At 40.6% G+C, this 20,441-nt stretch overlaps 1 protein-coding gene across 8 annotated transcripts in view; it reads right to left on the reverse strand.

Moving 5' to 3' along the window:
* ankrd44 (ankyrin repeat domain 44) overlaps positions 1-20,441 on the reverse strand; it is a 212,627-nt gene that overhangs the window by 56,278 nt on the left and 135,908 nt on the right. For 5 of the 8 annotated variants that reach the window (XM_039755865.1, XM_039755867.1, XM_039755862.1 and 2 more), the window contains exons 11-13: positions 12,826-12,908; positions 3,010-3,127; positions 2,771-2,839 (exon numbers count right to left, since the gene is read on the reverse strand). In XM_039755865.1, the coding sequence (XP_039611799.1) occupies positions 2,771-2,839; positions 3,010-3,127; positions 12,826-12,908 (270 nt within the window). The remainder of the gene's footprint in view (positions 1-2,770; positions 2,840-3,009; positions 3,128-12,825; positions 12,909-20,441) is intronic. The other 3 variants (XM_039755868.1, XM_039755866.1, XM_039755870.1) reach the window with 1 other exon arrangement.

A 20,441-nucleotide genomic window follows, 5' to 3' on the forward strand; every position in this document is an offset into this window, starting at 1 on the left:
AATGGTCTGTGGCTTTGGGCGGATTTTTAAAGTAATAATCATGGTTTGCAACGTGCAGGATCCAACCTTGTTGGGTGGGGATGAAGGAGGATTCGTGCGTGATCGCGCTCTGCGTGGGGGACGACGGAGGCATTTGGCTGATTGAGTATGCATGGGCAAGTATGAGTGTCAGTTAGGTGCCTCATTGTTGCCACAAAGAAAACACCATCTCAAGAGTGGAAACAGTGGGAAAAGCACTGGGTGGGTGGAGAAGCAGGATGAGCCAGCCAGTCAGTGTGAGACAGGTAGTCGTAAGCTCCAAGAAGGAGTGAAGGATCTGCGCTCTATGGACGGATTGTCCCCACTGAATATTTGTAGAGGAGTAGGTGCAATTGTGGCAGAGTCCTCACCAGGGATCCGAAGCACACCAGGGGAGCAAGGAGGATGATGGGAGGACAAACGACCCCAAGCAGGGGTTGGGTGGTGAGGACTGTAATTCTGGGGGTCTCCACCGGCTGAGGGAGCAATGGGTGAGCCGGGGAGACAAACACGGTGTTGTCCTGGGCTCATCTGACGTAACATTATGGACTCAATGACTGGTTTTATTCTCAATTTAATTCCGGATTTTAATTCCACTGATTGTCACTGTTTTAATGGATTATTCATTTAGTTATTTTTGAAGTGGGACGGCACTATTTGAACACTGTTTGTTTGACTGTTTTAAATAAAAGCATCAAGCACTGTTATACCTACCCTTGCTATGTGAATGTCGTCATTTGTCTGGCTCATTCTTGGTTACATTATCGACAGTGGTGGGTTCAAAAGGCTCCCAAACAGAGGAGGGAGCATGGCACTGCTGTCATAGTTACAGGGTCATGGGTCAAATCCTGCATTGTACACTGTGTACAGTTTGCACGTTTAAAAATGTGAGTTTTTTTAGTTTATTAAATAAGCCTCATAATATTTAATTTGACTGTTTTATTTTAGGAAGATGTGGCTTTTAAGTGTGTGACCAAGACTATTACTATACAGTCATGTCTCTATGAGGACACATTCCTTTTCTTAACAATATTTAAAAGTGATTTGACTAATTTCACTTTTCTGATAGTGTGAAGGATATGTTTAGTGGACCACTGAGAACTGTAAGAAAACGAGAAAATATTAAAAGTGTACGACTGATGGTGGACCGGCAGTATTAACCATTCCACACTGGGCTCTTTGCTAAATTTTTCATCAAGAGGTTTGTCATCACCTTTATAAAATACAAAGAGCACATGTATTGTTTGGAATAATTTATCCACATGACTCATCTTTTTGCACTCAGTTTATTGAATTGTTAAATTAAAACTGGGATTTACTGATCAATCTGTAAATTCAGAAGAATGTAGAGTTCATTTGAAAAATGTTATTTAAAAAAGTTAAATAAACAGCACTGATCTTTTACTGACTGTTTTATTGCTTATCTGTGATGATTTAAGTGACTAAGTTAAGTAATCATTCATACTATCCTTTCACAAATCATCACATCCTGGTGCTACATCCATCATAAAGAAGTATGTATTTCTCCCAGCTTAACTAAAGCTTACACTAAATATTTACACTGATGGTGATATACAGTACCTCAGAAATCAATTTTTTGCATAATAATTATTGCATTATTAACAACATGTTTGATTTCTACTTTCTTCTTTTAGTAACTAGGGGGCTCTGCCCCCTGCTCGCTTCGCTCACTCACCCCCATGTTTGGTTTACCAGATTTACAATTTAAAGAGATTGTTACTTTCATCGTGGTTACATCTCTTTCTCGCAGCACGTATAACGCTGCTCGCGTTGTGAAGGGAGGTGACTGAACACACGCTAAGGAGATGCCGTCGGATCATCTGCTGTCTTTCTGCTGCTGGTGAGCTGCCTGTTCTGCTTGTAGCATGTCACTGTTTTAAGAGCTGGGAGCACATGATGCGTGTCTGCCAAAAGCAATCCAACAACTGCTAGGTTAGATGTCCGTGGACTTGTTTTAAATGATGGCTTACTGCCTTATGTCGCGTGACGTTGTAAAAACAATACTTGTCCTTTATTTCCGGCCCCGGGTGTGGTTAAATCTCTTTCTCGCAGGACATACAACGCTGCTTGCGTTGTGAAGGGGAATGGCTGCTGTCGCGCTGCTTGTCGATCATTTTAAAGCCTGTACAGCCGCTGTCCTTTTTGCCACTTGTCTCTGGCTACTTGTCTCTGCTGCTTGCGTTGTGAAGAGGTGGCGTTAGGGTGGCTGAACTCATGCAAGGAGAAGTTGTCTGCTGCGAGCTGTGTTTTGCTTGTCGCTTGTCAGTGTTATAAGAGCTGGTTAAAGTGTCTCTTGCGGGACTTCAAATTGTCTTCTGAGAAGATCACGTCTCATCTCCCTAGTCTGCCTCCCCAAGATTTTTTTTTTATAATAGAGAGATATTTATGAGAATTGCCATTTACCATTTTTATTATATGGCCATTGTTCTGTGTCTTTACACAGTATAACTTTTATGTCATTATGGTAAAAATCCTCTTCTTGGGTCCCAGTGTGGTACCACTTTTCTTGTTAGGGTCATCAGATTAAAAAGTCCAAGAACCCATGACGTGAGTTAATCACAACTTTTTCTCGCAGATGAAAATAGCAAAGGACAAGACAGAGTGATCATCCAGGCAAGAAGTTAAAAAATACCGCTGTAGAATTTTACTTGATTATACTGAGTTAACAAAAAACAAGCCACAGCATTTGGACAGAATTTGCAAAATGTGTAATTTGAAACTTGGTGCCCACCTTCCACATTTGTCCTTCTTGTTAAAATCTGCCCCACTGCTGAGGAGAAGCTTCACACAGTCAACATTCCTGGTGGAAAATAATAAAATCAACACCTTAGAGATTCAAAAGTATTTTCGTGCCACTTTAGTCCTTATTCTGAGGACAGTGCCTTGTTATGTGTCCAGCTTAAAATTTCAGTACAGGTGATCTCTGCAGGCCCCACACATGAAAGATAGTCAAAGAAAAAATCCACTCACCCTCCAGCGGCTGCAGCATGAAGACAGGTCCTGCCAAAGTTGTCCGGGGTGTCTATTTCAAAGCCTGCAGACAGGACCGACTCGTTATTAAACGAGCACACAATGCTATACTTTTGGCCTAGTGTGACAGAGAAAAGCACAGGAGACAGAGGGACGGAAGGTGTGTTAGTAGAGAAACAGAAGACAGAAGAACAAAAGGAGGACAAAGTAAGAAAAGTAGGGGAACACACAACAACAAAAGTAATTAACACAGAACGAGAACAAAGCTTAATCAAGTCAAGACCATATTCCTGCTTTTTATTAAATCCTCACTCAAACCTGTTTTTTGTTTGTCCTGTTTATTATCTCACAGACTAAATAGCCAACAGGGTGCAATTTACTTTTCCAAGAAATTTATAAACATGAAAACCTGCTGCACAGAAAAATACCATTAGAGCTGCCAATTAACAGAAGCCACATGTGAAAATAACGTATCTTGATCCCATCCATCCATTCTATGAACCAGCTTTCTCAGCTATAGGCCCATGAGATCAAATCCCAGTAATACTAGGCATAAGGCAGTCACACTAGCCACAGACTTGACAACAGCCCATATCAGAACATGGATGTCACCATGCCAGGTGAAGATTGCCAAGTAACCTAACCTGCCCACTTCTGGGATGTGTGAGGTCAAACATGCAGACACAGGCAGAAGGTGAAAGTCCACACAGGCTGGAACTTAAACTCAGAGATCTGGAACTGTGAGGCAGCACTTTGCCTACATAAATTAATTATTACTGAATGCTGTATTTGATTGGTCATTCCCCTAGTGTATCTTATAATTCTTAGAAGATACATCCGAATTGTTTAAATATTGTTTTAAAATGAGCACACGCCATTTAAGTGATCCACACAGGTTCATATAGGGAGGCAGAGGTAATGGCTGAAACAGCAATTCTGCTATTTGAAGCCCAATGCCCATATTAGTAGATAAGTGAAACACTTAAGAGTTTAATTTCTGATTTAACAGATTGCATAATTAATTAATAATCCATCCATTCATTTTCCAACCCGCTGAATCCGAACACAGGGTCACGGGGGTCTGCTGGAGCCAATCCCAGCCAACACAGGGCACAAGGTAGGAACCAATCCCAGGCAGGGTGCCAACCCACCGCAGTAATTAATAATAGTAACTAAAATTAGAAATTAACCACCAATTAACAGATAGGTTTGAAAGAAAACATTCATGAGGCTCCCTGGTCCAAGACTGAGAAACAGCAGTAAAAAACAAAAGCTTGCCAGTTGTGTACTAAAAGGTAAATGGATGGCAACATGGTAAAAATTTCTTTCAAATAATTTAAGATGACCAGTATGACAACTGTAATGTCATTAACATCTATATATATAATTCACTAAGGCAAGACAACCATGGAAAGCACGCCGGAAGGGGCGTGGATTCACTAAGCCGACAAGTGAGACACCTATGGCGCACGCAGGAAGGAGCCACGGCCACCAACTCCAAGACCATTGGATACGACGACAACTCACAGAGCCACGCCCACCAACTTGGACGCGACGACACAGAAAAACCGGCGTCATTTATATTCGTCTGTCGTAGAGGTCACATGCAGCTCCGACCCACATTGACTGTTCATAGAGGCATGTTTCTCGCAGAGGTGAATCGCCATATGCAGCATGTAAAACTGTTTGCGAGGGGTATCCCATGGGATCCTTAAAACATTCCTTTACAGCTGAGGTTAAAACACAATGAAGTGAGCAGTCTTTAAAAATGAGTTTTCGGTTACGACACACGACCGCGTGCACCATAGCAGACTGTTTTACACGCTACATACAGCAATTCGCATCCGCGACAAACATGCGTCTTCTTAGATGCTCCTGCACTTTGTACACACCCCCCTCGCTACTACCATGGTCGGGTGTCTTGGTTGGATTATATATAGAAAGGCAGCCAAAACCGCACAGAGCAATGAAAAGTCTACGCGAGTCACAGGGGCATCTGAACTGTGCAAAGACGACAATGACTCGAGTGACGAGTTGGAGGTGAGCACATGAGCAGGCAGTGTATACTGAACGAGAAATCAGCAGACTAGCATGACGGAGGGAGCGGAGTGGACGTTCTTTTCCTCTCCTCCCGTTCCACCCTCCGCGCCAGAGCGCCGCACGGACGATTGTGTGTGGGTTCGTTCCGTGCATTGGTTAAAACCCAATGAAGGAGGCAGTCTTTAAAAACCAATAAGGCCCTGAGCCTCTGTTTCATTACCGTCTCACCTGCTTCACCAATGCAGGCCCTGCAACAGTCGAGACGCTCTCTCGGCAGCTGAACTTCTCTGTGCCTGACCGGTTCACAAAGAAGCACCACATGACCAGGCGGCGTGTATGCCTCGAGAACGAGGGTGGACGCGACAGGACTATCTAAGAGGCATGTTTGTCATGGATGTAAATCGCTGTATGCAGCGTGTAAAACGCTGTATATTGTATGTTGCCCTCTCCAAAGTTGCATCTTTTCATTCACCTACAGTCATATACACAATGAAGTAAGCAGTCTTTAAAAACCGAGTTTTCAGTTACAATGCATGACCGCATGCACCATAGCAAACTGTTTTACACGCTACATGAAGCAATTCGCATCCGCAACATACATGCGTCTTCTTAGATGCTCCTGCACTTTGTTCACACTCCCCTTCCACCTCGCTGCTACCGTGGTCAAGTGTCTTGGTGGATTATATATAGAAAGGCAGCCAAAACCGCAGAGCAATGAAAAATCTACGTGAGTCACAGGTGCATCTGGACTGTACAAAGACGACAAGGACTCGAGTGACGAGTTGGAGGTGGGCACATGAACAGGCAGTGCATACTGGACGAGAAATCAGCAGACTAGCATGACGGAGGGAGCGAGTGTACGTCCTTCTCCTCCTCCGCCTGAGCGCCGCACGGACGACTGTGTGTTGGTTCATTCCGTGCATTGTTACAATGTTGCTTTTCTTGCTGATTTATTACATTGCCGATTTTTCAAATGTTAATTTTCTCCCTGTGCTTAAAAATTATTAAAAAAACGGCCTGATTATGCGGCATATGGTACAACGCGGGTTGACTAGTTTTTATAATAATGCATTATAGTATATAGTAAATGTAGCTATTGAAACCAAAAAAAAAGAAAAACAGAATATTCTCATAATAAGCTATTATTTTCCATGTTAACTCATCATCTGCAGTAAGAAAAATAAGCAAAAAGAGTCTTGGGAGACATCACAAAGCCTATGTCACTGTTATATACTGACTTTAAGATATGAAAACTCCCAGACTGTAAAGTCAAGTCTGAGAAGAAAATTTACTGTTCTTACTTCTTGCCACTCCTTGACATCCTTAGTGTTTTGTTTACCCCCATAAAAACAAGGCAAAACATTTGCAGCAAAAAAAGAAATGTTATTATGTGTAAAAAAAACATGTTAATACCAAAACGTCAACATAAATACAGTAGGAAACGCATGTCTAGTATCCACTGATGTACTGATGCGTATTTAGCACATGTCCTTTGTGTCACACACCTCGATATCACAACTGGAACAGTAGAAGTGGTTATCTTTGCACTTTTTTCTTAAAGAAGTTTTTTGCTTCAACTTGAGAGGGTACAATTTCAGTGCCTAATCCATACAATGGATGTTGCCCACTGTGTTATTGTATGCTAGCACAGAACAACGCTTAGAGACTTCCACATTTTCCCTGACACAGGCATTGACAGTTGCTTCATTGTGAACAGCACCTAGGGGTCTACTTGTTCTTCCATCTGATCACAATCATTTTGCCTTTTTGCCATGCACCTACTTGCATCATGGTGGACCTTCACGTGACTCTATACACCAGGCACATCATGGCCATTTGATTGTATAGTGCCATTGCATCAGTTTTACTATACATGCCAATATCTGTCATCACTATTATTTAATTCAACTAATGTTTCAGTTTCGAATTGTTCTAAAACTAGCTTTAAAGATTTTTTGTTTACATGCTATTGTGTGTTTTGTTTGAAAGCTCTACCCCACTCATGAATATTGATGAGTTACCATAGACTGCCAAAACGCATAGAAATATTAGTGATTTTGTTTGAAGTGATGTTATTTAATCGACTAGATGACAACAGAATGCTGTCCCAAGCTTTAATCAGGCTTAACACTTTACATCAGTTCACAACAGCTTAACCTGAGAGACACTCAGGCTTAACCGTTTTTATATTGAATTCCAAGCCAACACCAACTATCATAATTGCCCTCATAGATTCATAATAAGGTAATAAATCTATACCAAAACTAAGACACATTGCAAAATTTCCTCTGTATGTTGGGTACTGTTGTAAACTTTGTGTCAAGTCTCATTATACAATAGTCTTCCAGCATATTCTTGAAAAATCCTGATTTCTTTTTATACCTGAATTTACAAATTTCAAGTCCATCCAGGGTGGCATGGTAGTGCAGTGGTAGTGCTGCCTCCTCGCAGTAAAGAGACCCGGGTTCGCTTCTCAGGTCCTCCCTGCGTGGAGTTTGTATGTTCTCCATGTGTCTGCGAGGGGTTCCTCTGGGTACTCCGGTTTCCTCCCACAGTCTGTATTTCATTCACATACAGTATATTCACTTTTAATTGTTTTGAATAATCACCATTTCCTGAAATTTGGCATCACTGAGATTGCATCTCTCAGGCCTAAATATCTTGCCAGCAATACTGAAATCAGGAGCAGATGAGGCAGGAACAGCTAGATACTGACATGCAATTTGAGACAAATAGGGGAACCGGTTCTGGTAGTCCTTCCAGTACAACATAAGATCAGACTTCTCGGTATGGCATGGTAGGCTTAGGTAACTTGGTATCTCCTCTGATGCGGGGAACTTTGTAGATGTGAATGGGACTTGGGTGTTCATTATGCAAAATGTTTTGTTCTCTTTTTTGGTGGTGAAAAGCAATTTTTGTAGATGCTACTTTTGGTGAAGAGAATGAAAGTACCCTCTTTGATGTTTTTTCTTACTCCACCCATGCAATCCAGAGTTCATACAGAAATCAGATCCTCAAGATCTAACACAAAAAGCAACACAAATCCAAATCTTTCCAATCAAACTAACAGAAAACTTCCAATCTCACACGTCAACATGGGCCCTAACTGGCTTTCATTTATACTCACAGGTTATGAACTCACCTTGCACTGAATTCTGAGAAACAGTTTTAATCTAGTTTAAGAAAGTGTTGTTAGGGACATTAATGTGCACAGTGATACATATAAATGAGACACACTTCATATTTTACTTTTTCTTTATAACATTAGCATGCATAATGTATAAAACTGTGAGACTTGCCCGGACACCACCAGTCGGAGACCACATCTTTATAAAAGTCACACGTTTATTAAACATTAATAAACACAGTCCCAAACACGACACAAAGCACAAAGCAATAATCACCCACAATGAACTCTTCAATAACTCAGTCCTTCGCCACCTCCTCCTGGGAGCTTCGTCCTGCTCCCACTCGCGACTCTAGCTCCCCGATTGCTGGAAAGCGGCCCCTTTTATTCCTGCCCAGATGTGCTCCAGGTGGCTGATGATGTCCATCCGGCAGCACTTCCTGGTGTGGCGGAAGTGCTGCCCTTTGCACCAGAAGCACTCCGGGCATCCCTGGCAGGTTCCTCCACCACCTTGTCGAGTGTGGCGGAAGTAACTATTTCCAGGTCCCACGAGGTTTAAGGCGCCCTCTGGCGGTGGCCACGGGTCCCAATGGGTTATAATCTTTTCTCGTGGTCCTTTCCTATTCCAGGGCAGTTGCCCCTCGTGGCCGGAAGCTATTCTTGCCCCTTCGCCCTTTTAGCACCCGGCGGTAAGAACCCCAGCCGTTTGTGACAAAAACATACATTACTTTTGTATTTCTTTTATATGTTTGTGATTTATGTGATTCATAATATTTAAAGTACTATAGAGTATTTAGCAAATCAAGTCAAATTATCTTATTAAGTGGAATTTCATGGAATTTAATTCAATTCCAATTCCGTTTCCCTTCAGTTGCATGCAATTCTAATTCCAATTCCAGGAAGTGAATTAGAATTTGCCAATCCATGAATGGCCCCAACCCTGGAATGAATACAGAACGATACCACAACTGTGTCAGCATTGTCAATGCATCATAGGAAGACTGTTATTAATTTACTTTTGTTTAATGTTTCAGTTTTACTGTGTTCATGGTGCATTTTAATGTTAAAGATAAAAATACACACAGTAGTGCCAAGTTGGAGTAACTTGCATTCTGATTAATATTTTTTGTGTTAAGGCTATTTTAACATTTAGTTTTGCCTAAAATTGAGGCAAACAGTAATTCTGTCAGTCCCTGTCTTTGTGGAGTCTGCACAGACTCCATGGCATCTTTCTCTTACGTCCCCACTGACGTATAAAATAATAAATGAACTATCAGTTCTAAATTAGCTCCATGTGGGTGTGTAACACTGCCAATGAAGTGGCACCCGATCCAGTGTTGCTTTCAACCATGTGCCCAAGGCTATACAAGTGGGCTCTGCCCCCATGATCTTGAATAACCAACTTGTGCTACAGGAGTGGCATCTTTTAATAAATACTGTTCGGTCCAAATTTGTATTGTTTTAGTTTGTTAGAAACAGTAACATATTCCAACAATTAAAGATGATGATATCTTGATTATTTTCTAAGACATTTATCTGAGCTAGATGAGAAGGACATGCTCTGAAATCTGGGGTAAAGTGTATTCTTTGGTCAGCAAGATAAAAATGATGCTCCCTGAAGAGATAATATACACTTGTGCTTGAAAGTTTGTGAACCCTTTAGAATTTTCTATATTTCTGCATAAATATGACCTAAAACATCATCAGATTTTCACTCAAGTCCTAAAAGTAGATAAAGAGAAACCAGTTAAACAAATGAGACAAAAACACTATGCTTGGTCATTTATTTATTAAGGAAAATGATCGAATATTACATATTTGTGAGTGGCAAAAGTATGTGAACCTCTAGGATTAGCAGTTAGTTTGAAGGTGAAATTCGAGTCAGGTGTTTTCAATCAATGGGATGACAATCAGGTGTGAGTGGGCACCCTGTGTTATTTAAAGAACAGAAATCTATCAAAGTCTGCTCTTCACAACACATGTTTGTGGAAGTGTATCATGGCACGAACAAAGGAGATTTCTGAGGACCTCAGAAAGAAAGTTGTTGATGCTCATCAGGCTGGAAAAGGTTACAAAACCATCTCTAAAGAGTTTGGACTCCACCAATCCACAGTCAGACAGATTGTGTACAAATGGAGGAAATTCAAGACCATTGTTACCCTCCTCAGGAGTGGTCGACCAACAAAGATCACTCCAAGAGCAGGCGTGTAAATAGTCGGCGAGGTCACAAAGGACCCCAGGGTAACTTCTAAGCAACTGAAGGCCTCTCTCACATTGGCTAATGTTCATGTTCATGAGTCCACCATCAGGAGAACACTGAACAACAATGGTGTGCATGGCAGGGTTGCAAGGAGAAAGCCACTGCTCTCCAAAAAAACATTGCTGCTCGTCTGCAGTTTGCTAAAGATCAGTGGACAAACCAGAAGGCTATTGGAAGAATGTTTTGTGGACGGATGAGACCAAAATAGAACTTTTTGGTTTAAATGAAAAGCGTTATGTTTGGAGAAAGGAAAACACTGCATTCCAGCATAAGAACCTCATCCCATCTGTGAAACATGGTGGTGGTAGTATCATGGTTTGGGCCTGTTTTGCTGCATCTGGGCCAGGACGGCTTGCCTTCATTGATGGAACAATGAATTCTGAATTATATCAGAGAATTCTAAAGGAAAATGTCAGGACATCTGTCCATGAACTGAATCTCAAGAGAAGGTGGGTCATGCAGCAAGACAACGACCCTAAGCACACAAGTCGTTCTACCAAAGAATGGTTAAAGAAGAATAAAGTTAATGTTTTGGAATGGCCAAGTCAAAGTCCTGACCTTAATCCAATCGAAATGTTGTGGAAGGACCTGAAGTGAGCAGTTAATGTGAGGAAACCCACCAACATCCCAGAGTTGAAGCTGTTCTGTACGGAGGAATGGGCTAAAATTCCTCCTAGCTGGTGTGCAGGAATGATCAAAAGTTACCGGAAATGTTTAGTTGCAGTTATTGCTGCAAAGGGGGGTCACACCAGATACTGAAAGCAAAGGTTCACATACTTTTGCCACTCACAAATATGTAATATTCAGTCATTTTTCTCAATAAATAAATGACCAAGTATAATATTTTTGTCTCATTTGTTTAACTGGTTTCTCTTTATCTACTTTTAGGACTTGAGTGAAAATCTGATGATGGTTTAGGTCATATTTATGCAGAAATATAGAAAATTCTAAAGGGTTCACAAACTTTCAAGCACAACTATAACACAATTCAGAGGGTATCCTAGTGAGCATCTGCAAGACTCAAGCCCACTACATGATAAGAGAATTCCTTTATAAATGGGGCCACTCAACTCTTGATTTCACATGAGAAGCAAGCATGCATCACACTAGCTGGCTTGATGTAAACTTGTATCCTCCATGCAAGGCTCCATTTACTCCACTATATCCACTATCAACAGAGTTAAAAATTACACCAATCTCACAAGCAGCACACAACAGTCGCGGACGCTGACAGCAATGGTTACTTGTCTCTTACGCAAAACTGCTCTTTTTCTAAGCTACTTTTGTTACTTCACACACACAGTATATTTTCCAATTAGTTTTTTTAATTAAGGAGATAAAGCATTTCAGTGTACTGGCTGTATTTAAACACATGACTCGGGTCTGACTATAGACAGATGTACTGTCACCACCAAGCAGGTTTAAAGGAATACTCCACCCAAAAATTGTATTTTACTTTGTTGCTGATAATTTCAGAAGTAACTATTTAACGACATTTTAGTAAAAAAGCATGCATTTTGCACTTTACGCGCATAACAATGGATAAATGACATGTAGATTATGTGACACGAGTGACGTGATTTTGTATTTTTTTTTTCCTTGGACGTTTTTTACAGTCATTTAATGTTGTACAGCTCTAGTTGCCGTTGCCTTTTATTATGTCTTAAATTTCATTCTCTCCATTCTGCCTGAAAATTTTTTCTCAGCTTACAAAATACATTGGATAAGTACGACATTGAAAAGATCACTTTTAGGTGGGTATTCCTTTAATGCTGCCCAAGATTACTGGTGGCTAAAGCTAAAACATAATTTTGAATTTGTATTCTGCCAACCTAGTAGTGCCTTGTCAAGACATTAAAAAGATAAATTCAGAAAGGCACCAAGAAACGAGGCATTTCATATAAAAAAACAAAGCTTTTGCCGCAAGGAGTTTAGAAACAAAGTCAATCCCGTCTGATGTTGGATGACACACAAAGATGGACAGAATTACAGAGAGCTTTGGCTTCAGTGCAACACTGTTTTAGAACTCCTAAACCAGGATATTTAAATCATGTTTGTTCAACTGCATATTACTGCCACTGGCCAAGGAAATTTAGTGATGTCTAATCCCGTTTCTGTTTAAATCAACTTGAATCATTACTTACTGAAATTTGGCCTGCGAAACTGAAGGTTAACCTTTCCAACACATTAATAAGCAATGAACTGAACTGTGTATCTAAAACAAATATTTAGTCGCCATCATCCAGTCTAGAAGTAACAACAGCAGGTCAGAGGTTAGACAGTCTCATCCCACATAAACACAGCGCTCAGGTGTCAAATTGACAGTGAAAAGAACTTGAATTAGGAAGACAGAAATATTGAATATTCTTTGTGTTCCCCGCAGGCTTACCTGAGGACAGAAGCTTCCGGCAGCAGTCAGAATGAGCATTGAGAGCGGCCAGGTGGAGTGGAAACATGCCGTGAATTCCACGTCTGAAAGAGAAGGATAGCAAATGGTAAATGCTGACTTTGAGCTTTTATGAAAGAAAAAAGAGACATGAAAAGGCCTGAAAAATCAATCTAAATACATAACAAGAATCAATGTTAATCAGGTTTTATTCAATTGGTAGACGTAATGTAGCAGGGCTTTATAAATGTCAATTGTGTTTCTTTAATGTTTATCAGTGTGGTGTTTGTCTGATGTTTTCGTGTTTAAACTATACATAACCCTGAAGAAGAGTTTCCTCGCTGTACCTGCAAGGAAGTCACCAATCCCGGCACTTGACCCTTTAAGATGTGGGGTTTCCTGTTAGTTCCTGGTTGCATACATTATAAGATTTGAAAAAGAGGAAGAGAAAGGAAGCGTCAAAAACTCTGATCTATCACATCAAATGCTGCTATTATTTCATCAAATGGAATCCTAAAAACTGTTCTTCCAGTAACATACGTTGTTCGTTCAGGACTGTTCATCCTCTTCCCAGGGCTGTCAAACTGCTATCTGGACTCATCCGTGAGACTCTTCTGGTACATACAGCCTCATTTGAATTCTGTTTTTCTGTCACTTCAGAATTTGGGACTTGGCCAGCTTTCAGCAATTAATCAATCTCTGCAGTTTCCATGGTTTCACATTGGATTTTGTGTGTATATGAATATTTGGTTTTCATTTTGTAATTTATCCAAGTTAAGACAAGGGAGATCGGGGCCTTTTGGAGTTTTTCTTCTATTACTGTATATATCTGCATCGGGATCAGGGAATATGCGGTATGTGTGTTATATTCCATCCTCTTCCAATATATTCATTTTACACATACTGAACCTTTTATCTTTGACTAATTTATCTGTTTTTTCTATCGACTGGAGAGCTTGAGTGGAGGGTGGGTAAGGTACGAAAAGGTAAGTACGGTTTGGCATGGCCAGGTCTGGCAACTTGCCGCCATCCAAACGTGAGCACAATTGTTACAGTACAATATAATAAAAACATTTTTCATACGGCTCTGTCATCTAGGTCGGCACCAAGCCTCTGAGTCAGATGCAACTGCTTATCCAGCATTGATTAGGAGAATTTTCTATCAGCCCAAATCATTTGTAACTGCAAGGGACCCTTTACTGTATAAATAAATGTTGTTGTTGTTACCGTATGACAAGCGGCCTCTTTTTCCCCACCCTCCACTGTGCTGCTCCTTTGGTTTTACACACACCCTTAACCCCTCAGCTACTTCTCCTCCCTGAGACAACAGCAGCAGGTAGGCTCTATCCATCATGACCCTAAAATGAAGTAAACGGGTTTGAAAAATTTAGGATATAGTATGTATGCTATTAATATCTGGACCACAGGAAGTTTGTGACTCCATAAGTGAATTAATGATTGAGTAAGTGTGCCAGTTACAGGAACTGAACTGGGAATCAAATCACATTCCCTACCAAAATGGATTAGGCTGAAAAGTCTAGGGTTATAGTCTTTCTTAGCTTTGGAATCATTTGTTCCCATTAATCTCTCCATTAAGCATTTGACTGGAGACAAGGTAATAGATCACAGTCTAATCCTGGTCATGGTTCATTGCAGTCATACTGGAAGAGGGTAGCCCACACCAGCTTTAGGAAATTGTGCCACCATATAGCGCTTGGCTCCTGGGTTCAATTTCTGTCAGGATTCGATTTTGGCCTGGCCCCTCAACCCATCTTTTTCTCTCATATATAATCATTGATTAGTACTGTGATTTATGATTTAAATGACTATGCATATACAGTATATGATTTTTTTACTATACTTATTCATACAATTAGATTATATAGATTTTCCCATATGTGAGTATTTAGCATGCACTAGAAATGTGAGGCACTATATGAGGTACAGAGAAAGGCTCTTTAGAGATAAACACATTCAGAAAGAAATTAGAAAACAGACTTAGAGCTGAATGTCTGAAAATAACCTTCTGATTACAAAGTGAAAGAAGGAAGAATATCATTTATTCAGGAAATGTTTTAAGTTATATTTGAATAAGATGACTAAGAGAGGGAGGCAGCAGGTACTAACTATATCCTGCTGCTGCTGTCTGTTGTGCCTCCATGGTCTAACATCTAAGTTCTTTCGTGAGCCATCCAGGCTTTGTACATTCTCTCTAACAAAGCTAGCTGGACACGGCAGGAGAGACGAAACCTGAGCCTCAGACAAGAAGATCAGTGCTTCATTAGTCACGGGTTTATAAGAGATTGGCAAAAAGAAAACACTGTTTAAAAAAAAAAAAAAGGACATGTCAGCTAAACGAAAGACTCTTAAGGTGTATTTGTAAAATATTCCATCTCTAAGTGCAGCTCTTTGCTTTGACTTCGCCTTCATCCCATCTAACTTTTCCAGCGTTTCATTTGGATATTTTCAGTTTTGGAGTTTGCTTTGCTTTATGGTTGTTATTATTGATCCTTAGCTTTCTGACTTTTCAGATTCTGATATAACTAAATATTGTGGTTAGATATTTCTCTGTCTTTTAGAAATGCTTTAGATTTATATTTTTAGACTTTGTTATTTAATAGTTTTCTTTAATTTGTAGTTTCTCTTGTTTATTTAGTCCATTTCTTTTTTAGTTTGCTTTGCTTTATTTCTTTATAGTAATTAATTTATGTCTAGCTTACGTTTCCTTGTTTGTTTGTGACCCATTCAATACTCGTTATTTACATATTTATTTGCTCAATAAACAAAAATGTAAACATTTCATCAGTTTTTTTGCGCAAGGGTTTTATGATTTTGGCCTCCACATTTGAGTAAGTCAATAATAGATGGGCAGCTGAATTGTTTGTATGAAGGAAGACTCTTCTAGCAGTTTGTATGTGGCTTCATCAAAGTCTCTAACTGAATCCTTGGAAACAAGCACCCGAGCTGGGCGGGTGACTGTCTTGCACCCGTTTCACTACTTTGATTTCTACCACCTCTATCTTAGATATATAATCATTGATTAGTACTGTGATTTATGATTTAAATGACTATGCATATACATTATATGATTTTTTTCCTATACTTATACATACAATCTATATATATAATTCACTAAGGCAAGACACCCATGGAAAGCGGCGTGGATTCACTGAGCTGCCGACAAGTAAGACACCTATGGCGCACGCAGGAAGGAGCCACGCCCACCAACTCCAAGACCATTGGATATGACGACAACTTGCACAGCTACGCCCACCAACTCGGACGCGGCGACACAGAAAAAACGACGTCATTTATATTTGTCTGTCGTAGAGGCCACATGCACCTCTGAGCCACGTTGACTGTTCATAGAGGCATGTTTCTCGCGGAGGTGAATTGCTATATGCAGCGTGTTAAACGGTTTGTGAAGGGTATCACATGGGATCCCTAAAACAATCCTTTACAACTGAGGTTAAAACACAATGAAGTGAGCAGTCTTTAAAAACCGAGCTTTTGGTTACGACGCACGACCGCGTGCACCATAGCAAACTGTTTTACACGCTACATACAGCATTTCGCACTACTACCGTGGTCGGGAGTCTTGGTGGATTATATATAGAACAGCAGCTAAAACCACACAGAGCAATGAAAACTCTATGTGAGTCACGGGTGCATCTGGACTGTGCAAAGACGACAACGACTCAAGTGACGAGTTGGAGGTGGGCACATGAGCAGGCAGGGCACGATGGCGGTTCGCCAGTTTTCAGTCACAGACGATTGTGTGTTGGTTCGTTCCATGCATTGTTACAATGTTGCTTTCTTGCTGATTTATTACATTACCGATTTTTCAAATGTTAACTTTCTCTCTGTGCTTAAAAATCATTAAAAAACCGGCCTGATTATGCAGCGTATGGTAGGCCGCGGGTTGGCTAGTTAGATTATATACATTTTCACATATGTGAGTATTCAACATGTACTAGAAATGTGAGGCACTATATGAGGTACAGAGAAAGGCTCTTTAGAGATAAACATATTCAGAAAGAAACAAGAAAACAGACTTAGAGCTGAATGTCTGAAAATAACCTTCTGATTACAAAGTGAAAGGAGGAAGAATATAATTTATTCGGGAAATGTTTTAAGTTATATTTGAATAAGATGACTAAGAGAGGGAGGCAGCAGGTACTATATCCTGCTGCTGCTGTCTGTTGTGCCTCCATGGTCTAACATCTAAGTTCTTTCTTGGGCCATCCAGGCTTTGTACATTCTCTCTAACAAAGCTAGCTGGACACGGCAGGAGAGACACAACCTGAGCCTCAGACAAGAAGATCAGTGCTTCATTAGTCACGGGTTTATAAGAGAGTGGCAAAAAGAAAACACTGTTTAAAAAAAAAAGAACACACAGGACATGTCAGCTAAATGAAAGTCAGCTGGAAGAAGGTTGTACAGTCTGATGAGACCAAATCTAACCTTTTTGGACATCAGACTAAATTCCAAGTTTGGACACTGCACATTATCAAAAACACACCAACCCCTTTGTAAAGAAAGCATGGTGGTGGCAGCATCATGCTGTGGAGAGGTTTCTGTGCAGCAGGCCCTGAAAGACTTATGAGGGTACAGGGTTAAATGAATGCAGCAAGATATGAGGAAATCCTGGATGAAAACCTGATGCAGTCTGCAAGAAACCTACAGCTTAGGAGAAGATTTGTTTTTCAAAAAGACAGCGGTCCTAAGCCTAAAGCCAAAGCTACATACGAATGGCTTAAAAACAACAATGTTAATGTCCTGGAGTGTTCAAGTCAAAGTCCAGACCTCAATACAACTGAGAATTTGTGGCTGACCTTGAAAAAAGGATTATTAAGGAAGAATTGCAGTGTTCAGATGAACAAAGCTGACAGAGACCTGAGCACACAGAAATCAAGGCTGCCAAAGGTGCATTTACCAAAAAATGACTTGAAGAGGTGAATAATTATCTCACCTCATTTTCTGAAGCTCCTTTTCCTGGTGAGGGTTGAGGTGGCAACAGGCCAAGTAGGTAAGCTGGACTTACCTCTCCCCAGTTACAGATTCCCCTCTTTCTTGGGAATTCCCAGGCATTCCTAAGCCATTTGAGAGATATAATCCCTCTAGCATATCCTGGGTCTGCCACAGGGTCTCACCTAGTGAGATGTGCCTGGGGCAGCTCTAGGGGTGAGCCACTCGGATGGCATCTTTACGACATGCCCAAACCACCTCAACTGGTTCTTCTTCATCTGGAGGAGCAGCAATTCTATTCTTATGCTCTCCCAAATCACTGAGTTTCTCATCCTTTCATTGAGTGTCAGCCAAGCCACCCTTTGAAGAGGGCCAGTTTCTTCCATTTTTACACATAGTCTCATTTTTTCAGTCATTACCCACAGCTCATGACCATAGGTGAGGACAGGAATGTAGATCGACCAGTATATTGAGAAAAAGCATATGCCCATGTTCTTTGGTGTGTGTTGTGAGGGGTGTCGCTGAAATATGGGGTGATAGGGTTGCACTTGTGTGCTATTCATTCCCTATATGACAGCAGTGAGAGCGATGTCCAAGTATTTGGTAAGCTAATATTGTGCAATGTGGGCCCTGGGCGCTTCACGGTTGTCACCACTTTTATTTGTGGTGTTCATGGACAGGGTATCAAGATGCAGCCAGCTGAGGAGGCTAGGGATAGCATCGTTACTTTTTCACATCTGATGGTGGCCTTCAAAAGATTCACTGCTATGTGTGAAGTGGCCGGGATGAGAATCAGAACCTCAATGTCTGAATTCATGGTCCTCTCTCAGAAAAGAGTGAGTACTTATACAATCACTTACTTTGTGTTTTCTATTTGTAATTAATTTAGATCCATTTTGCAGAGATCTGTTTCCACTTTGACATTAAAGAGTCTTTTTCTGTTGATCGTTATCAAAAAAGCCAAATTAAAGCCAGTGATTGAATGATGTGTAATAATAAAATGTGAAAACTTATTATCAACACTTTATGTCTATATGGATGAAAGGCCATAAAATATGTTAACGTTCTTTGCTCTGATGCCAGTACCATTGACTGATCCAATTATAACTGCATCTGGAAAGAGCTTGGGGACAAAAGGCAGCCTACGTAACAATAATAGAAAAAAGAAACAATGCAAGATCAATTGTTTCAGGTTTTTACATTAGCAACAGGCAGAAGGCAATTTCAGAAAAGAAAAACAAATCGGATATGGCCAGCACATAACTCCTTTCATATTTAATATAGAAGTATAGTACATGGTAGGAATTTATAAGTAAATGCAATATGAAACGTTCAAAGCTCTAATGCATATGCCAAATTTTGTGAATTTCTGAGCAGTGGCCTGGCTGTTGTTGGTATTGATTTAAATAATTTTGAACTTTAAAAGATTGAAGCTGAATACCTGGTATTCATCCTAAACCTAATCAGCTCTAAAGACTAATGAGTGCACGTTTTCCATAAAATTTCATGAGAATCTCTACATTCTTTCTCAAGTTACAGTGTCCACAAAAAATTACATAGCAGACACTCAAATACATGGACAAACGTCTTTCCAAAAATGCTCAAAGCAAGTCCTAAGGATATCAAAACACGTTTTTCCTTTGAAAACCTGTACATTTATTAATGAAAATAATACATCCCAGGGCGGCACAGTGACCGAGTCAGGAGACCCGGGTTTACTTCCCGGGTCCTCCCTGTGTGGAGTCTGCATGTTCTCACCGTGTCTGCGTGGGTTTCCTCCGGGTGCTCTGGTTTCCTCCCACAGTCCAAAGACATGCAGGTTAGGCGCATTGGCGATTCTGAATTGTCCTTAGTGTGTGCTTGGTGTGTGGACGTGTGTGTGTGTTTGTGCGCACCCTGCGGTGGGCTGGCGCTCTGCCGGGGTTTGTTTCCTGCCTTGCGCCCTGTGTTGGCTGGGATTGGTTCCAGCAGACCCCCGTGACCCTGTAGTTAGGATATAGCGGGTTGGATAATGGATGGATGGATAATACATCCCCATAAATACAAAATTTGAAGTTTTTTGTGTTGCATAATGGAACATAAGGCACATGTTGCAAGACGAGAGTGTTGTCATAAACAAAAGGCAGAGACTCCTGTGGCTTAATTCAAGCACTGCCTTCATGAGACAGTGGAGGTCTCACGTAAAAAGAATTTGCAAATGATAACTACCCATAATTAAAAGAACAGTGAAAGAAGCCAGGAATAGACAGGCTAGAAGAAAAACAAAAATGATCGCAGATGCTGTAGTTGGCATGATTAACACCGTTTGAGAGATGTGATGTTCTTTCTTTGCTGTGTGAGCAGAGAGGTCCAACTAAAATGCATGTCCTACTGTGATGGGCTAAGGGAATTAAACCTCTTAAGTGATGACCTAATGCAGGTGTTTAAACCTTCAAACACAACAATAAAGTTCAATTTTCATTTTAACAGTGAATCACATACTTGACAACACTGGCAGAAATGAAACTGAAGTGAATTCAAGAAGGAATTTAAGAAGACCTTCTTCACCCAAAGTGTTATGGAAATTTGGAAAAAAAACTAACAAGTCTTTTGGTTGAAGCAGATTCCCTACCAACTGTTACAATGAGACGCAATACCTCCGCTACTAGCAT

The sequence above is a fragment of the Polypterus senegalus genome, chromosome 6, assembly GCF_016835505.1.
Source record: "Polypterus senegalus isolate Bchr_013 chromosome 6, ASM1683550v1, whole genome shotgun sequence".
NCBI classification, from domain to species: domain Eukaryota; kingdom Metazoa; phylum Chordata; class Cladistia; order Polypteriformes; family Polypteridae; genus Polypterus; species Polypterus senegalus.